Source organism: Myotis daubentonii, chromosome 16, assembly GCF_963259705.1.
Source record: "Myotis daubentonii chromosome 16, mMyoDau2.1, whole genome shotgun sequence".
In the NCBI taxonomy this organism is placed as follows: Eukaryota; Metazoa; Chordata; class Mammalia; order Chiroptera; family Vespertilionidae; genus Myotis; species Myotis daubentonii.
This window is the reverse complement of record NC_081855.1, coordinates 28,429,132-28,448,134: the sequence shown is the minus strand read 5'-3', so window position 1 is coordinate 28,448,134 and position 19,003 is coordinate 28,429,132. Positions and strand designations below refer to the sequence as shown.

Genomic DNA, 19,003 nt, shown 5'->3' with positions numbered 1-19,003 from the left:
TAACAAATGAAGGATCTGGATTCTTGTCTGTGAAGGTAACAGTTCTTATTAGAACCAGAATTTCATGCAGAATTAAAAATTTTTACCTGCACCAAATCTTCAAATTACGACCAGAGGCTGGTTGGAGAAGCAGTTGCTTCAGTTTTTACTGTGAGAGGAGGGGGCGGGAAATTTCGAGGTCACGTATGTGATGGGCTGCATATTGGCTCATCTTTGGGGCAAGGGCCCAGCCAGCGGCCTCAGGGACCAGTCACAGGTGTGGTGTGGCACAGCCAGTCGCTGTTTGGGGAACGGCCCGAGCTGCCTACGCCTCTTAGCCTGGATTTCTAAGACCCGCCCGGGCCGTGAGCATTGACCTGGGGGTACTGAACGGAGGTCCTGAAGGGGCAAGAAATAAGGGCAACGGGGCAGTCCACTTGGGATGCGCGTGGCACCCAGGCGGCCTCCGCCAAGGCTTCGCGTTCCTCCCACACCGTTTTCCGGGGAAAGAGGATGTTGAATGGCAGGAGGGGCTCGGCGCCCCGGCCTCCGCGGATGGCTTCTCGTGCGGCTCGGGTGGCAGCCTCGGCCAGGACCGGCCCGAGCAGCCAGGGCGGGGATGAGGCGGAGAGCGTCCCCCAGGCCCGCAGCTGCCGGCGCCGCGGCGGGAACAAAGGCAGCACGTGTCTGGGCGGCGCGGCGGGCGGGGTCCGTCCTCGCCCCACCCCGCTCCGCCCCGCCCCGCCGTTCCCCACGGCCCGAGCTCGGCTGCGCGGGGCGCCCGGGACTCACGCGGGCGGCGGCTGCTGCTGCTAGAACGGCAGCGCGGAGCGGGCGGAGAGCTGTGCGGGAGGGGACGCGCCAGGGCGGGCGGTGCCGGCACTGCGAGTCCCGCCGCCGCCCGGGTCCGGGTTCTCGCTGGGCGCGGTGAGTAGAGACGCCTCGGGTTCGCGGCCGCGGCCCCGCCAGCCCTGCGCGCGGCTCGTGCTGAGGACGGCGGCGGCCCCGGCTCCCGGGCAACACCAGGCCCGACCGCGCCGGCGCGGGAGCCGCGCGCTCTCGAGAGGGGGACCGCGGAGGTGCGCGCCGGGGCGGGAGCGGGAGCGGGAGCGCGGCGGCGGCGAGCGGGGCGGGGCCGCGCCTGCAGAACCTTGGACAGTAGCTCCGGAGCCGCCGCCGCCGAGCGCGAGCCCCGCCGAGCCCCGCCGAGCGCAGCGCCGGGACCGCGGCGCGCAGTGCGGACGGCGCGGAGCGCAGGAGCCGCCGCCTGCCGGGTAAGCCTGCGCCTCTGCCCAGGGAGCCTGGGCCGGGGTCGGGGCTGCGGGCGGGGTCCCTCCCGCGGCCTCCGGAGCGCGGCGGGCGGGGTGCCGCAGTGGAGGCGGCCGGGCTGCGGCGCGGGGCGCGGGCGGGGCCGCGGAGCCCGGGGAGGCTCTGGTGGAGCCGGGGGTCGGGTCCGCGGGAGCCGCGAGACGGGGGCGGAGGAGCGCCTGGTGCTGAGAACCATCTTGTTTTCCACGCAGATCCGAAGGGCAGCACGCGCCCCCGGGAGCGCCCCCGCCTCCTCCCCGGGGCCGCCGCGGGCTCCGTGAGCCGTTTCTCCCCGCGGGCCGGCAGTCTGGGCGCGCAGGGGCGTGGGCCCCCGCCCGGCGCGCAGCGGCACCATGGGCACCGTGCTGTCCCTGTCCCCCAGCTACCGCAAGGCCACGCTGTTTGAGGATGGCGCGGCCACGGTGGGCCACTACACGGCCGTGCAGAATAGCAAGAACGCCAAGGACAAGAACCTGAAGCGGCACTCCATCATCTCCGTGCTGCCCTGGAAGAGGATCGTGGCCGTGTCGGCCAAGAAGAAGAACTCCAAGAAGGTGCAGCCCAACGGCAGCTACCAGAACAACATCACGCACCTCAACAATGAGAACCTGAAGAAGTCGCTGTCGTGCGCCAACCTGTCCACGTTCGCCCAGCCCCCACCGGCCCAGCCGCCCGCCCCCCCTGCCAGCCAGCTCTCGGGCTCCCAGACCGGGGTCTCCTCCTCGGTCAAGAAGGCCCCGCACCCTGCCATCACCTCGGCAGGGACACCCAAACGGGTCATCGTCCAGGCGTCCACCAGCGAGCTGCTGCGCTGCCTGGGCGAGTTCCTGTGCCGCCGGTGCTACCGCCTGAAGCACCTGTCCCCCACGGACCCCGTGCTCTGGCTGCGCAGCGTGGACCGCTCGCTGCTCCTGCAGGGCTGGCAGGACCAGGGCTTCATCACGCCGGCCAACGTGGTCTTCCTCTACATGCTCTGCAGGGACGTGATCTCCTCCGAGGTGGGCTCTGACCACGAGCTCCAGGCCGTGCTGCTCACCTGCCTGTACCTCTCCTACTCCTACATGGGCAACGAGATCTCCTACCCGCTCAAGCCCTTCCTGGTGGAGAGCTGCAAGGAGGCCTTTTGGGACCGCTGCCTCTCCGTCATCAACCTCATGAGCTCCAAGATGCTGCAGATCAACGCGGACCCGCACTACTTCACACAGGTGTTCTCCGACCTGAAGAACGAGAGCGGCCAGGAGGACAAGAAGCGGCTCCTGCTAGGGCTGGATCGGTGAGCCCCGTAGCATGCACCACGGCTCAAGGATTCAATTCGTTTTTAAAAATTTATTATTAAACAAATCAGATTTTATGTACAGTATGTGTCTAGCAAAGCCACCAAGGGCCGATCCCGGCCCACCTGCAGCCCTGCCAGCGGTTTTCTTCAGCTCTGCCAAGAACTCTGGGCGCGTTTGAACTCCTGGACCGTGTGCAAAACCCAGAAGATGTGTTCAGAGCCACCCCGGTCCCCGACCTTCGACTTTGGGGGATTCCAAGGACTGACCTGCCTCTGTGGCCTGCGCCCTTGCTGGACCAGGGCAGGTGAGGCTGTCGGTCGCTCCCTGGGAGCTGGAGAGGGGCCTATGGCCAGGTGACCCCGGGAGGATTTGGCGCCTCTAGTGGGGGGCCCTTTTCTGGCTCCAGTTTTGGGTGGTCCATTCTCCCAGAGGCTCCTGGAGCCGCCATCCTGACTGAGCCGCCTGTGGGGTTGCGAGGCAAGCTATGCCTCTTCAATCTAGAAGCCAGCCTGGTGCAAAGGTTGTGTCCTGTTGTTCGGCCGTGCACAACCCTCGTTTGCTCTTTTTTCTTTTTTAGGGAGAAGGGCTTTCCTTTAGTGGAGACACGGAACTTGCCCCTCAGTCCCCTTGTCCCCTGCTCCCGGCCATGTCGGCAGTGTTGGTTAATGAGCTGGTTTGACTCATGAAGTTCTTGTATTGTGGGTCCCAGCTAAAGAGGTGGGGGGAAGCTGGGGACACTCCTTTCCTGGGTGAGTGTTTCACTTGGGTCATGCCGCTTAGTCACCCTGTGGTGAAGGCCAGGGCCGCTGCGGTGCCGGTGACCACCTGCCTGCCTCTGGCAGGGGGCGTGCCAGGCCTGAGACCAAGCCAGAGCCCACCTCCGGCTGAGGCCTCTTCTTGCTGGTGCACATGCTGTTCTGCAGAGCTGGGTGTGGGGGCTGGTAAGGATGTACCCCCACCCCCCACTCCTACCCTTTTTCATTTAAAGCTGTTTCCAGACAGTTCGGTTTCTTCTGAAGACGAAGCCTTGCCCTGCAAGGCCCAGGGAGACAGCTGGATCTCAGAGACAATTACAGGCCGGGGTAGGACTCCCGGTTGCGTTGTGAGCCTGCTGATTCTACAACTGATCATTTGCAGCTGCTGGTTTTGGTCTCCACTTTAGTGGCTGTAAAAACACAGGATATGTACTTAATCAATTTTCTTTCTAATTCTCCCAGATTGGTGGCTTGGGACTTGGGAGAGGACCAAGAGAAGGGACGAGTCTTCCTCCATGGCCCATCGCCCTGGCTTTGGGGAACAAAGAGCAGTGTGAAGGCTCCAGAGAATTCGCTCTTCCCAGCCCCCGAGGGAGTGCTGGAATGGGGGGTGGGTGGGGAGGCAGAGGCTCATGTTACATAGGATTAGGTCCCAGGTGGCTGCCATCTCAGCACAAGCACTACTGAAAATCACGTTAAAAAGAGCAAGCTGTGAAATTGAGGTCGGCCCTAAGAGCCCGCGGCGCGCGGCCAGCCCGCATGTGCGGACGAGGGCCTGCCCATGCGCGAGCATTTGCCCCAGCTGCGCCTCGAGGCCCACGCCCACGCCCACGCCGAGCCGCTCCGGGGCCGCCAGAGAAGCTGGTGCAGGGCTGGGAGGACCCCGGACGCTGGCACAGACTTCACTGCAGCGCCTCCCTCTTCTCCGCTGGATTGTCACCGGCCCGTCTGTTCAGATCTGCTGCCACGTGTGACCTGAGGTAGGAGGCCCCAGAGGGCAGCGGGCGCTGGTGGCGTGGAAGAGGGTGGTTCCATGCCGCGTCTCAGGAGGAGGGGCCCGTGCTTGCAGTCGCTTGTTCGGGGCCGAACCTGGCCTGAAACTGCTCGGCCACATCCACAGGATTCCTGTTTTGTGTGTTTCCTTCTCTATCTCCATATTTATTTTTTTTCTGTTCTGGAGGAGGTGCAGAGGTCAGGAGTGGTCGGGGACTAAGGACGTAACTCGAGTTCCATCCATGTGAAAGCCTGGCGCGTCCTCCTCCCTCCCCTTGCACTGGTCATCAGTATTGTGTAAAGGAACTGATACACTCGAGTGTGCAAGCAATGAACCCGTTTGACATGCTGACATGCTGCTATGAAGACTACTTTTAGACCAACAAAAAAATACAGAAAAAAAACTGACAAAAAAAAACCCAACCACCACCACCCCTTTATTCTTTCATTGTTGCTTTTACAGTGATATTGTGCATGCCGACCAGGAGCATTTTGTGTCTTAAGAAAAATAATCTTAGAACAGATGGCTGTGAAATTTACACCCGTGCACAGAACAAGTCACAGGAATAATCGTTCAGGATTTGGTTTTTCTCTTTCTTGTAAAGCTGAAGGGTTGATATATTCTTTAAATGCAGTTATTAGGAGTTAGTTTCGTTCCAGCAGTTGTTAAACTTGCAATGAAAAGAAAATGTGCCATTTTTTTCACTCGGAACCTTTTCATAGCTGTATATTTGAAACTGCTAATTACACAACGTGCGATGTATGTTGTTTTTTTAGTGCAATTTCTTCTGTAGCTATTCTTTGACCAAACTGTGGGTATTGTTAATATTAATTTATATTTGTCTCATTTCGTATGTATGTGTAGTGTGTTTGTAAGTATGTGTGGTTTATAATCTGACAAGGTCATGAAGCTCAGTTTGGCTGTAATTTAATTCCCCTTCCCTTATTTTTATTTATTTTTGTACCGTGCTGATTAAATAAAATGCACTGACCATCCATTACATAGACCTCTTTCGTGGGCACATCATTCACGAGCAGGCCAGGCGGCTTTTTATAAACGATTCCTGCACTCAGAATCTAATTGGATTTGAGTTATGGGGGAGGGGGAGGGTGGTGGGAGAAGGGAGGGGCTGCGTTAGGGGAGAGGCTTAACCCGCGGAGCACGTGGCTGTGAAGGTGATTAAGGAAGAAGCACAGGTTAAGTCGACTCGGGTTTAGCTGCTGGGCGGGGCAGGAGTGGCTCTCTTGGCTTGATCAGGCCCAGGCACGGCCTGGTGACCGCTGGCAGGTGGTCCTGCAGGAACCCGATTGTGGAGCTTGGCCCCAAGGCTGTGGCCCCATATGCTGTGGGCCTGACTCTGTTCAGCACCCACTGTTCAGAGGCACCCAGACCAGCTGGAGGAGTGGCGTCCATGTGGCCCAGCCTTGGGGCGTCCAGTAAGCCCATACTTGTGCAAGGGTGGGGTCCCCTCTGGCTGGACCGGCATAGCTCAGAGGTACTGTGGTTCGGCCCCAGACCACCATAAACGAGGGAGCAGTGCAGTAAAGCAAGCCGTAATCTTTTTGCTGGTGGAGGGTCTTGTTAAAAATGCAACTTCTGTGAGCGCAATAAAATGAGGTATGCCTGTGTTGCCAGTGGTCTCTGTCCTCTCGTGTCCCCAGCCCAAGCCTCAGGGACTAGGTGGTGGGCTCCGACCTGCCCAGCCCTGCGCCTGTGGTTTGCAGCTGCCCCTGGGCACCAGGAAGGCTGTTCTGCTCAGGTTGCAACTTGGGGGTTATCAGCCCCCCCCCCCGCCCCCCCGTGGTCCGAGTCCCAAAGGCCGCACTGCATGTTCTTTCCTGTGATGACGGGGTGGCCTCCTGTGGCTGCAGGGCCGTGGGTGCTGGGGCCTGCAGCTTCCCCCACCCTGAGAAGTCCTGGTCCTTCTGCCACCCCCAGCCAGCCAGCCTTGGATCCCTCCCCAGGCTGCAGCCATAGGAATGGGAGCCTTTCCTTCCTAAATGCATGCTTCAGTTTCAGTGAACTCGAAAGCATTGAACTTGGAGTCAGCAATCAGGCCTCAAAATGGCACAGAAAGTGTTTGGATTGAACCCCACTGCCTTCCCCCCATTACTCCTTTCCACAGCTTTCTTCTCACCATGTTTTATATATATATATATGTGTGTGTGTGTGTGTGTATATATATGTGTATATTCATTGTTAAAAGTATTACATATGCCCCCCTTTCCCTCCCAATGACCTCTTCTGCCCCTGCCTCCCAGGCCTTCCCCACCCTGTGGTCTGTGTCCGTGGGTTATGCATATATGCACACAAGGTCTTTGGTTGATCCCTTCCACCCTCTGAGATTCCTCAGCCTGTTCCCTGCTCCCATGTCTCTGGATCTATTTTGTTCATCAGTTTACTTTGTTCATGAGACTCCACATATGAGTGAGGTCATGTGATGCTTGTCTTTCTCTGCCTGGCTTATTTGGCTTAGCACGCTGCTCTCCAGGTCCCTCCATGCTGCCTCAGAGGGTAAGAGGTCTTTTTTCCACCACGCAGTATTTGTGTTCGGGAGGCTCAGGTGCCTTACCCTGCATTTCATGGTATTTGTGCTGAATGCGCCCTCCCTTCCTCGGGGTAACAGCGGGCTGTGTAGAAGCGAAAAGTTCACAATCACAGGTGGAGTTTCCAATGAAAGATACGCAGAACACCTTTAAAATAAGATTTAACGCTTTATTGCTCTTGGTGGTAAATCAAAATATGCTTTAGAAATAGAGTTAATTTAATGGAAAATAGGAATATATGCACCAAACCTTACATTGCATTTAATTAAATCAAGAGAAACACTTCATTGCGTACAATCACTGTGTCCTGCTTCCCCCTCGGCACCTGGGAACATCACCGTGGTCTCGCCCTACATTCCTGATCCTCCCTCAGTCCCACACTGACTTCTCTTAGGACGCGATGAAAGTGCATGGCCCTCAGCCCGGAGGTCCTGGGCTGGGCTGGGCTGAGGCTCCGGGCCACGCAGAGGCGGAGGGAGGCCAGGCCGCCAGCCCTCCGGCTCCCCCCGGCCTCTGAAAGGCACTCATTTGGCAGGTTCCACTTTGGTGTGTCTGGGACAGACACTGCATGTATCCTGTAGAAAGCGACAGGCGGGGGAATGAGCGGAGTGGAGAGGCGGCGGGCCAGTTCAGGTGGTTCCACTAGCGGCCAGGTGCTTGGCAAAGGGACGCGCGTCGCTGAGCCGGGCTGGTGCCCCTCTGCGCGGTGCGGGCAGCTGGCGGGGCTTCGGGAGGGAGAATGGCTCCCAAGGACAGGCTGCCAGGTGGGTTCTTTGTTGCAAACTGCGCAGGTGCCGGTGTTGGCCAGCCCTGCGAAGCAGGGGGGTGCGGATGAGACCAGCTGCCGGGACCACCTGGGGGCCAGCCAGGGGGCCGCGTCGGGCCCTGGGTGAGGCACAGGATCTGCATCAGGCGCTTGGTGTGCTGTTCGGGGCCAGGGTGACAGGACGGGAGCGTGGGGGTGGGTGGGGAGCAGGGAGCGGGTGTCTTCACACCCTGCCAGGCTCCTCCTGCGGCCTGGGCTCACCTTCAGCCCCTTCGCAGGGCGCCGAATCCCCTGCCAAGGCTCCAGCGGGGGCGAGGGGGGCCCATGCTGCCCAGAGGGCCAGGCGCCCCCTTCAGCTGAGACATGGCGGGGGGTGGGCTCAGGCAGTCACCTGATGGCACGTGCTGGGCACAGACAGGCAAGATGGTGCTGTTCTCCGGGCCTGAGGGCTGCGTGCCCGCAGTGGGTGGACATGCGGTGCCAGGACTCCGCCTTTTCTATCTCCCCCGCCCCCACGGCTCCCGTGTGCTCTGACCCTCCTGTCCCAGCCCCAGTTCTCCACGAGGGGCCCCGCCCCTGCGACTCCACTTCACTCGTGTTCCTGGCGCGAGTGCGGGTGCAGCGGACACGGTATCCGACGAGCAGCCTGCGATCTGCAGAAATACGCGAAGGCACCCGCGGGCACAGGCGCGTGGTGAAGCGGATCCTGGGAGCATCCCTCCCCCCTGCTCTCGGCAGAGAGGTGGCCAGGAGGCCGGGCGGGGCAGACCCGGGCAGGCCGGCTGCCAGCGGGGCATGGCTGTCCCGCCGGCCACTGCTCCTGGGCTGCGGGGCTGGTCCTACAGGTGAACCTGCTCACCTGGTGGCTTTGGCTGCTGCTGGGAGAACGGGGTCCACGGAGGAGCCGAGAAACAGCCACGGGGACCTCGGCCCCCTGGGCGGGAGGCGGGGCAGGATGGGCTCACAGCGGGAGCAGGGGGCTCCCACCCCACCTCCTACAGGGCCAGCAGGGGGTCCTGGGTCAAGGTGCTGACCCCACCTGGCCCGTCCCGGGACACCCTCACCAACTGAAGGCACCTTTGAGCTGCCTCTGAGGTGAGACTGGGCTGGAGCCCGCCCGGGGCTCTGGGACGGGGCACGGGGCTCTTTGGTTTGTTGACGGGACTGGGGACGGTTGGGGCAGAGGAAGGCGAGACCGAAGGCAGGAGGCGAAGAGATCTCAGGGGAGGGCCTGCAAGGAGGCAGAGGGGCGGCGCCCCACTCGAGGCCCTGCAGCTGATTCTAGCGGGGCAGCTGGGATCGGATCGGCAATGAGACGGGGACCAGGATGCCGAGTGCGCCCGGCTGGGGAGCCTCAGTTCCCGGGCACGCTGAGGGTGAAGCCCGAGCGGTTCTTGGTGAAGTCGGGCTGTGGCTGGTTGAGCCGCGTCTCCACGGAAACGGTGCACTTCTTCCCGTGCAGGCTGCACTGCACGGGGTTGGTGACGTTGACTTGAAGGTGGCGCTTCTCACTGCGAGAACCAAGAAAAAGACAGACGGGCAGTTAGCAGGCCGCCGGGGTGGGTGATTCCCAGGCCATCCAGGGCCTGCCTCTGGCCAAGCTCCCGTGGGCCCCCCAGATGCCCCAGGGGCACGGGCACTGGAGGCCTCCTCGGAGGCCTGGAGAAGCCCCAGGAGGCTGGTGAGGGGGTGGGGTGGGGGGCGGCCTCCAACCAGAGCCTCCGAGAGCAGCGGGCTGACCTTCCGACCTCGGCCGCAGCCTGGCTCCGCGAACCAGCGTGTTGAGCTGAACCAGAGGAGGGGGAAGCGGTGAACCTCAGCCACCAACTCCTCGGCCTGAGGCCCGGGGCTCTAGGAGTCAGGAGGGGGCCTGACACAGGGGCAGGGGCGGGGGTTCCTTCCAATTATTTCTCAGGAATTGGATTGCAGCAGGGAGCCCTGGGCGGCACCGTGTCCGGGCTGAAGGGAGACTGCCCTGCACACTCCCCCTGGGGAGCCGCTCGCCCTGCGGGCACGGGTCCAGCTGTGAGAACGGGTCTGACTGCAGTGTCCCCGGGAGCCTCTGGGGCTTTGACTCGGCTTGGCCACCGCGCATCAGGCCGCTCTGCTGCTGGATGGACCCACCGCGGTCGGGAGGTCGGCCACGGGAAGACCGTGCAGTGGCCGCGCACGCTCCGGCCTGGGAGCCTGTGCCGCTGCTGCCTGGAGGGGCTCAGCTGGGGCTCCGAGGGGGGTCGGCGCCCAAGAGGCCCGGGGGTGTGGGGGGTGGGGTCCGTGAGGCTTGGTGCACCTGCCGAGTAGCCGCAGCCTCCCCCGCCTCCTCACACCGCCCGGGTACGCTGCAGAGCGGCTTATTTAAGACGCGAGACCGTCTCTGAACAGGCTGGACCTCACGTCCGCTCACACGTGCGGCGCAGCCACACGGAACCTCGGCTTGTGCCGCGGCAGCTCTCCGCGCGCGGGGCGGTGAGAGGAGAAAGACCCGGTGGCCTGGGGCCTCAGGGGTCGCTCTGCTGGGCTCCCGGGGCTGCGACCCTCCTGGTGTTGAACAGCGAGTGCCCGGTGTCCGCCCCGCAGGGGAGTGGGGCCGGCCCAGCCTTACGCCCCTCCCCGCGCCCAGGTGAGCAGGAGGCGCTTTCCAGGCACAAGCACTGACGCGTCTCCTCCTGCCCCGGCCCTGAGCAGGCGTCCTGGCCACGGACAGCGCTCAGGTGACGGGTGCTGCCGGCCTCCAGCCGAGCACGCGCCGGGCACGCTTCCTGGGGTGCCCCGCGCACATGCCCACACCCGGGCCCACAGCGGGAAGCGCGCGGGGTGTTCTCAGGCCTGTCCCTCCGCGTCCTCATTAACCTGTCGCAGAGGCAGAAACGGGCACCGGAGCAGACCCAGGGCTGTCACTTGTGGGCCTCGGGTCTCTTAATGTCTTGTCAGCTGCAGCTGAAACCTGGGCTTAGCCGCTATTTTTAATCAGCCTGGGCCCGAAAATAGCAGAGCCTGTCAGGCCGTGAGCGGGCCCTTCTCACCCCCGCGGGAGCCGGGCAGGTGCGGGGCCAGGCTGCGGGCGGCCAGGAGCACGCGATGCCCAGCACTGCAGCCCTGCCTGCAGCAGACGTGCCTCCAGGACCGGGCCTCCTGCCCGCCGACCCCGGCCATCCCCTGCGGCTCCCACGCTTGGGCGGCCTCCCTGCCGCCTGTCAGCCCAGCACGGCCTCTGGGTCCCTCATGCTGGACCCCCCAGCCTGTGGAAGCCTCGACCCGACCCTCGAAGAGGCCTTCCCTGGCCCTTGCCGCCTGAGGGGCGTGTCTCCTTCCTTTAGGGCCGGGCACAGGCCCTGTCCCCCACTGCCTGCGTCTTCCCTCCCCGACTGTGGAGGCTGGTACACTTGTGCGCACTCGGTGGGCTCCAGAACCACCTGGGGACTCGGTCTTGGGGAAAAGGTTCTGAAAGAGTCCATTCCAAGAAAAATCTAACCGAGGAAACGTGAGTCCCTAGCCCACCCGCCTGTGCATACAGTCAGAACAGGCTACTCTCAGCGCAGCCCTTCCCTCAGGGCCCCGAGTTCAGGGCCAGCAGAGAGCACCCCTGACGCCCCCTCCCCTGCTCTTGGCCCTGTGCACCTCCAGTATCTGCTCTACAGTCCTCGTGCAGGGCTTGCGCTGGGGAGAAAACGAGGAGCAAATGGCTATTACAGATGGCACCCCAGGATCACAAGGGCACAACCTCACCTTGAAATGGAGCCCACGGGTGGGGGTTGCAGGATAGAAAAAGCAGTGGACAACCACGGCGCCAGACTCTTCTCCCCACTGGGCTGGGCTGAAAGCTTCTCTGCCACCCGTTCCTGTGTCCCAGTCAGTGAGCCCTGCGGAGTAACTACTGCTGGGGGAGGAGTGGATGGGGGAGGAGGGCCAGGCCCCTCCCCAGGGAAAAGAGGGAAAGCAGGGTCCAAGCCCGTAAGACACAAGTAACTATCATTTATGTATTAGAATACAGTGGGGCCTTGACTTACGAGTTTAATTCGTTCCGTGACGGAGCTCGTAACTCAGATTACTCGTAAGTCAAATCAAAAGTGAACAAGTGAGACACGTGATGCTGGGCTGATGTTGTGGCGTTCACTGTGACGTTCGCTGCGCCAACTAGCGGTGGGGTATCTGAAGCTGGCTCGTAACCCGAATTTTAGCTCGCAACTCAAAGCAGAAAATTGGCCGAGAGACGGCTCGTATCTCGAAAAACTCGTTAGTTGGGACACTCGTAAGTCAAGGCCCCACTGTATTTTAAAAGTTTCAATTACAGGTGACCTACAATATGTGTTGTAGGTGTAGAACAGTGGTTCTCAACCTTCTGGCCCTTTGAATACAGTTCCTTATGTTGTGACCCAACCATAAAATTCTTTTTTAAAAAAAAATAGATTTTATTGATTTTTTACAGAGAGGAAGGGAGAGAGATAGAGAGTTAGAAACATCGATGAGAGAGAAACATCGATCAGCTGCCTCCTGCACATCTCCTACTGGGGATGTGCCCGCAACCCAGGTACATGCCCTTGACCGGAATCGAACCTGGGACCTTTCAGTCCGCAGGCTGACGCTCTATCCACTGAGCCAAACCGGTTTCGGCCCATAAAATTCTTTTTGTTGCTACTTCATAACTGTAATGTTGCTACTGTTATGAATCGTAATGTAAATATCTGATATGCAGGATGGTCTTAGGCGACCCCTGTGAAAGGGTCGTTCGACCACCATAGGGGTCGCGACCCACAGGTTGAGAACCGCTGGTGTAGAACCTAGTGATTAGACATTTACATAACTTACAAAGTGGCCCTTTAGTGAGTCTAGTGCCCGTCTGGCACTATACATAGTTATTAAATATATTACTGACTATATTCCTTCTGCTGTACTTGACATCCCGTGACTGTTTTTATAATTGGCAACTTGTACTTCTTAATTCCTTCGCCTTTTTCACCCATCCCCGCTCCCATCCCGCAACCATCAAGTTGTTCTCTGTGTGTATGAGTTTGTGGTTTAGTTTTTTAGATCCCACATATAAATGACATCATACAATTTTTGTTCTTCTCTGACTTATATTTCACTCGGCATAATTCCCTCTAGGTCCGTCCATGTTGTTGCGATGGCCAGATTTCATTCTTTCCTCTTTACTGCTGAGTGACAGTCTATTGCGTATTTGTACCATGTCTTTTTTTTTTAAAAAATATATTTTATTGATTTTTTACAGAGAGGAAGGGAGAGAGAGAGTTAGAAACATCGATGAGAGAGAAACATCGATCAGCTGCCTCCTGCACATCTCCTACTGGGGATATGCCCACAACCCAGGCACATGCCCTTGACCGGAATCGAACCTGGGACCTTTCAGTCCGCAGGCCGACGCTCTATCCACTGAGCCAAACCGGTTTTGGCTGTACCATGTCTTCTTCACCCACTCGTCTACTGGTGGACACCTAGGTTGTGTCCATACCTTGGCTATTGTAAATAATGCTGCCGTGAACATAGGGGTGCAGATCTCTTTTTAAAATGTATCTTTAGATAAATAGAAGTGGAATGCTGAGTCATGTGGTAGTTCTGTAACTTTTTAAGAAACCTCCATACTGTTTTCTATGGCTGCACCAATTTACAGTCATTGAGGACAGCCATTCTAACAGGTGCAAGGTGTTATCTCATTGTGGTTTTAATTTGCATTTCCCTAATGATTAGTGTTGAGACCTTGGCCATCTGTATGTCCTCTTGGGAGAAATGTCTATTGGGGTCCTCTGCCCATTTTTTAAAAAATTAATCCTTACCCAAGGATATTTTTTTCCATTGTTTTTTGTTTTTGTTTTTTTTTAGAGAGTGAAAAAGAGAAAGGGAGGGCGGGAGGAAGTCTTGGGGAGAGGAAGGGAGAGAAAGAAACACTGACTTGAGGGAGACAAGTCAAGTGATTGCCTCCCACAGGCACCAGGGAACAATCCTGCAATCCAGGTGCATGCCCTTGACCGGAAATTGAACCCTTGGACCTTTGATCTATAAGCCAGTACCAGGCTGTTTTGATTACAGTGGCTTTGTAGGATAACTTGATAACCAGTATTGTGATTCCTCCAACTTTGTTCTTCTTTCTCAAGATTGATTTGGCTATTTGAAGTCTTCTATGGTTCTACAAAAATGTTAGGATTATTTTAGTTCTGTGAAAAATGCCATTGGTATTTTCATAGAGGCTGCAATGAATCTGTAGATTGCTTTGGGTAGTATGGACATTTTAATGATGTTAATTCTTATCTATGAGCATGATATATGTTCCCATTTATTTGTATCTTCTTTAATTTCTTCAGTGTCTTTTTTAAATATATTTTTTATTGATTTTTTACAGAGAGGAAGGGAGAGGGATAGAGAGTTAGAAACATCCATCAGCTCCCTCCTGCACATACCCACTGGGTATGTGCCCACAACCAAGGTACATGCCCTTGACTGGAATTGAACCTGGGACCCTTGAGTCCGCAGGCTGATGCTCTATCCATTGAGCCAAACTGGTTAGGGCTTTCTTCAGTGTCTTATAGTTTTCTGAGTACAGGTCTTTTTACCTGCTTGGTTAAATTTATTCCTAGATATTTATTCTTTTGTATGCAATTGTAAATAGAATTATTTTTTTTTAAATTACTCTTTCTGGTAGTTTGTTATTGGTATATAACATGCAACCAATTTCTGAATATCAATTTTGTACCTGCTACCTCTTTATTGAATTCATTTATTAGTTCTAATAGTTTTTTGTGTGTATAGGTTCTGTACCTGGTGTGTCATCTGCAAACAAGTTTGGATGCCTTTTATGTCTCTTTCCTATCTGATGGTTGTAGCTAGGACTTCCAATGATATGTTGAATAAAACCGGTGAGAGTGGACATTCTTGTCTTGATCTTAAAGAGAAAACTTACAGCTTGTTACCACTGAGTATGTTAGCTGTGGGTTTGTCATATATGGCCTTCATTATGTTGAGGTATGTTTCCTCTATCCCCAATTTGCTGAAAGTATTTATCATAAATAGATATTGGATTTTGACAAATGCCTTTTCTGCTTCTATAGACACGATCATTGATTTTTATCCTTCATTTTGTTTATGTGGTGTATCACATTAATTGATTTGTGGATTTTGAACCAGCCTTGACTCTCAAGAATAAATCCCACTTGATCATAGTGTCTGACCTTCCAATGTATTACTGGATCTGGTTTGCTAATATTTTGTTGAGGATTTTAGTACAGTGGTTCTCAACCTTGGCTGCACATTAGAAATCCTGATTTCTGGGCCTCATCCTCCGGAAATTCTGTTTCTTTGTTATGGGGCGGGGACAGAACATTAGTAACAAAGAAACAATTTCCGGAGGATGAGGCCCAGAAAACAGGATTTTAAAAAGATTCCCAGGTGATTCTAATGTGCAGCCAAAGTTGAGAACCACTGTTTTAGTATCTATGTTTATCAGGGACATTGGCATATAATTCCCCCCCCCCCCCCCCGCGTCCGTTTTGTCTGGTTTTAGTATCAGGGTAATGCTGGCCTCATAAAATGAGCTTGGGAGCCTTCCCTTCTCTTGAATTTCTTGGGACAGTTCGAGAAGGACAGGTGTTAGTTCTTCTTTGAATGTTTGGTAAAATTCACCTGTGAAGCCATTGGTCCAGGGCTTGTTTTTTGAGAGTTTTCTAATTACTGATTCTATTTCATTTATAGTAATCAGTCTGTTCAGATTTCCTGTTTCTTCTTGATTCATTCTTGGAAGATTGTATGTTTCTAGGAATTTATCCATTTCTTCCAGGTTGTCCAATTTGTTGACATATAATTGTTCATAATATTTCCTTACAATCCTTTGTATTTCTGTGGTATCTCTTGCCACTTCTCTTTCATTTCTGATTTTATTTACTTGGACCCTCTCCTCTTTTATCTTAAAAAAGTCTGGCTAAAAGTTTATCAATTTAGTTTATCGTTTTAAAGAACCAGATCTTGGCCCTAGCTGGTTTGGCTCAGTGGATAGAGTGTAGGCCTGTGGACCAAAGGGTCCCGGGTTCAATTCCACTCAAGGGGCATGTAGCTTAGTTGCAGGCTCCTCCCTGGCACAGGCCCTGGTGGGGGCTTGTGAAGGAGGCAACCAATCATGTTTCTGTCTGTCTTTCCTTCTCTCTTCCACTCTCCCTAAAAATCAATGGAAAAATATCCTCAGGTGAGGATTAACAACAACAACAAAATAACCAGATCTCGGTTTTATTGATTTTTTTCTATTCATTTTTAGACTCAATTTTGTTGATTTCTACTCTGGTCTTTATTATGTCCTCCCTTCTGTTCCCTTTGTGTTTTGTTTGTTCTTTTTCTAGTTCTTTTAGGCATAAGGTTAGATTCTTAAATTTATTGAGACTTGTTTTGGTGCCTAACATGTGGTCTATCTTGGAAAATGTCCCATGTGCCCTTGAAAACAATGTATATTTTGCTGTTTTTGGGTGAAATGTCCTAAAAGTATCAATTAAGTCCATCTGGTCTAAAGTGTCATTTAAGTCCACTGTTTCCTTGTTGATTTTCTGTCTGAAGAATCTATCCATTGATATCAGTGGGGTGTTAAAGTCCCCTACTATAACTGTATTACTGTTAATCTCTCCCTTTATATCAATATTTGCTGTATATATTTAGGTGCGCCTGTGTAGATGTTTTTGAGAGTTATAGCCTCTTGTTGGATTGGTCCCTTTATCATTATGAAATGCCCTTCTTTGCTTCTTGTTATGGCCCTCGTTTGAAGTCTTATAGCCCTTGTTAAAAGTCTTATTTTATGTGATATAAGTATTGCTACCCTAGCTATTTTTATTTCCATTTTCATGAAATGTCTTTTTTTACCCCTTTATGTCTGTGTGTGGCTTTCAACCTGAGGTGGGTCTCTTGTAGACAGCTTATATATGGGTCTTTTTTATTTTATTTATTTTAGTTAAACTTATTTATTTAAAAAAATCTTTATTGTTGAAAGTATTACATATGTCCCCTTCCCCACCCCATCCAGCCCCCCCCCCCCGCCCCCCCACCCTAGACTCTCACCACCCCACTGTCTATGTCCAGGAGTTATGCATTATATATGGGTCTTTTTATTTTTTAAAAATATATTTTTATTGATTTCAGAGAGGAAAGTAGAGGGAGAGATAGAAACTCAATGATGGGAGAGAATCGTTGATCAGCTGCCTCCTGCATGCCCCCCACTAGGGACCGAGCCCGAAACCAGGGGATGTGCCCTTGACCAGAATTGAACACAGAACCCTTCAGTCCGCAGGCTGACGCTTTATCCACTGAGCCAAACCAGCTAGGGCTATATGGGTCTTTTTAAAAAAATCCATTTAGTCACCCTGTGTCTTTGGTTGGAACAATTAATACATTTACACTTAAAGTAATTACTGATAGTTATAGAATTATTGACATTTTATTCATTGTGTTTGTAATTCCTTCCTGTTCCTTTTTTATTCTCTTGCACTCTTGTATAGTGATGACTTTCTAGTGTTGTGTTTAGATTCTTTTTATTTCTTGTATATCTCTTGTAGATTTTTGGTTTGTGGTTACCATGTTCTTCATATATGTTTATAGCAGTCTATTTTAAGTTAATGGTCACTTAACTTGGAACACATTTTAAAATCACTACTTTATACTCACCCTCTCCACATTTATTTTTGTCATTACTTTTAAAACCTTTTTTTTGAGAGTGTTTGTATATATCCCTTAATTTATTGTTGTAATCACACACGATCTTACTTTTATCTTTTAATTTTTGTACTAGCTTTGTAATTGGTTGATCCATTGCTTTTACTAAATGTTTGCCTTTACTGAGTGAGAATCTTTTTCTTTCCTATTTTGTTTCTTACCAAAGGATATTTTTTCCAATGATTTCCAGAGAGATTGAGTGGGAGAGAGGGCGGAGGGGAGGGAGGGAGAAGAACATTGATGTGAGAGAGACACATCAATTGGTTGCCTCCTGCAAGCACCCAGACTGGGGCTGGGAAACCAGCAACCGAGGTACGTGCCCTTGACCAGGAATTGAACCTGAGACCCTTTTGTCCATGGGCAATGCTCTACCCACTGAGTCAAACCGGCCAGGATTCTGGGCTTGGAGGCGGCTATGCTATGCACTGAGGCCAAATGCCAGTTGTGTTGGGCTGCATTTATCACAACAGTGAGGGCAGGAAGAAGAACCAGCCTTCTGCTGGTCTAAAGAGCTGGACGAAGCAACTCCGGTTAGTGTGGTCCACACACTGCCCTCGGCAGACAACACAGACAGCGTGGTGGGTGGAGTTTGGTGGTTCCTCACTGGTTAAATGTAGAATTGGCACGCACCCCAGCAATTCCACTGCTGGACACATGCCCCAAAGAAGGGAAAACAGGTCTTCAAACAGAAACGTGTACAGGAGTGTTTATAGCAGCATCATTTGCAATAAACAAAAAGGAGGAACAGTCCAAGTGTCTATCAACTGATGAGTGGATAAGCAAAATGTGGTGCACCCATTTAATGAAATATTATTCAGCCGTACAAAGAAATGAAACACTTTCAACAATAAAGATTTAAAAAAAAGAAAGGGATGAAGCACTGGTACTTGCTACATGGGTGAACCTTGAAAACATTATGTGATGCCCTGGCCGGTTTCGCTCAGTGGATAAAGCGTCGGCCTGCAGACTGAAGGGTCCCGGGTTCGATTCCGGTCAAGGGCACATGCCCAGACTGTGGGCTCAATCCCCAGTAGGGGGGCGTGCAGGAGGCAGCCGATCAATGATTCTCTCTCATCATTGATGTTTCCATCTCTCCCTCTCCCTTCCTCTCTGAAATCAATAAAAATATATTAAAAAACATTATGCGACATTAAAGGAGTCAGACACAACAAGGCATGTATCACGTAATCCCACTGATATGAAATGCCCAGAACAGACACCTCTATGGAGAGAAACAGTACAGCAGCTGGGATGTGGAGGAACTGGCAAGGTGTATGGGTTCCCTTAGGGGTGATGGAATATTCCAGAACGAGACAGAGGTGATGGTTGCACAACAGTATGCATGCACGAAACGTGACCATATGTTTTGTGTATTTTAAAAAGTAGATGGATCATAACTGAGAAATAAGAAGTTGCCCTCAAACCGCATTTTTTTTGCCCATCTCAAGTTCAACTGGCAAGGTTTTGACACCAGCAAGGGTTGCTCTGCTGAGCGAGGGGATCGAAGGGTTTGAGTGGCAGCAGGCCCAGCAGCGGACAGTGCAGGAGGTCAGGGACGCCTCTGCCTAGAAACTTTGGAGCCGAGCACCTTCCTTATGCTCTAGAGCAGGGCAGTTCTCAACCTGTGGGTCGCGACCCCTTTGGGGGTTGAACAACCCTTTCACAGGGGTTGCCTAAGACCATCT

The 19,003-nt window shown here is 53.9% G+C and overlaps 2 protein-coding genes across 4 annotated transcripts in view; one reads left to right on the top strand and one right to left on the bottom strand.

Moving 5' to 3' along the window:
* The first annotated feature begins 773 nt into the window (after positions 1–773).
* On the top strand, positions 774–5,313 carry CDK5R1 (cyclin dependent kinase 5 regulatory subunit 1). 3 transcript variants are annotated; one of them, XR_009449170.1, is made up of 3 exons: positions 1,113–1,253; positions 1,500–2,868; positions 3,782–5,313. XR_009449170.1 is itself a non-coding variant. In XM_059669521.1 (2 exons), exon 2 carries the CDS (start codon positions 1,641–1,643, stop codon positions 2,562–2,564), a length of 924 nt encoding a protein of 307 aa, XP_059525504.1. In that variant the 5' UTR covers positions 774–906; positions 1,500–1,640; the 3' UTR covers positions 2,565–5,313. The 3 variants fall into 3 exon arrangements, 2 of the variants coding, with proteins under 2 accessions (XP_059525504.1, XP_059525503.1); XM_059669521.1 differs by lacking the exon at positions 1,113–1,253 and adding an exon at positions 774–906 and having other exon boundaries at positions 1,500–5,313; XM_059669520.1 differs by having other exon boundaries at positions 1,500–5,313.
* A 1,701-nt stretch (positions 5,314–7,014) lies between these two features.
* Positions 7,015–19,003, bottom strand: part of MYO1D (myosin ID) — a 271,271-nt gene continuing 259,282 nt past the window's right edge. The window contains exon 22 of the mRNA XM_059669519.1: positions 7,015–9,136. Coding sequence (XP_059525502.1) covers positions 8,980–9,136 — 157 coding nt within the window. The 3' untranslated portion in view covers positions 7,015–8,979. The remainder of the gene's footprint in view (positions 9,137–19,003) is intronic.

What these genes read in the sequence shown, in the direction of transcription:
- CDK5R1 (XM_059669521.1), top strand. Translation starts at nt 1,641, where the DNA reads ATGGGCACCGTGCTGTCCCTGTCCCCCAGCTACCGCAAGGCCACGCTG.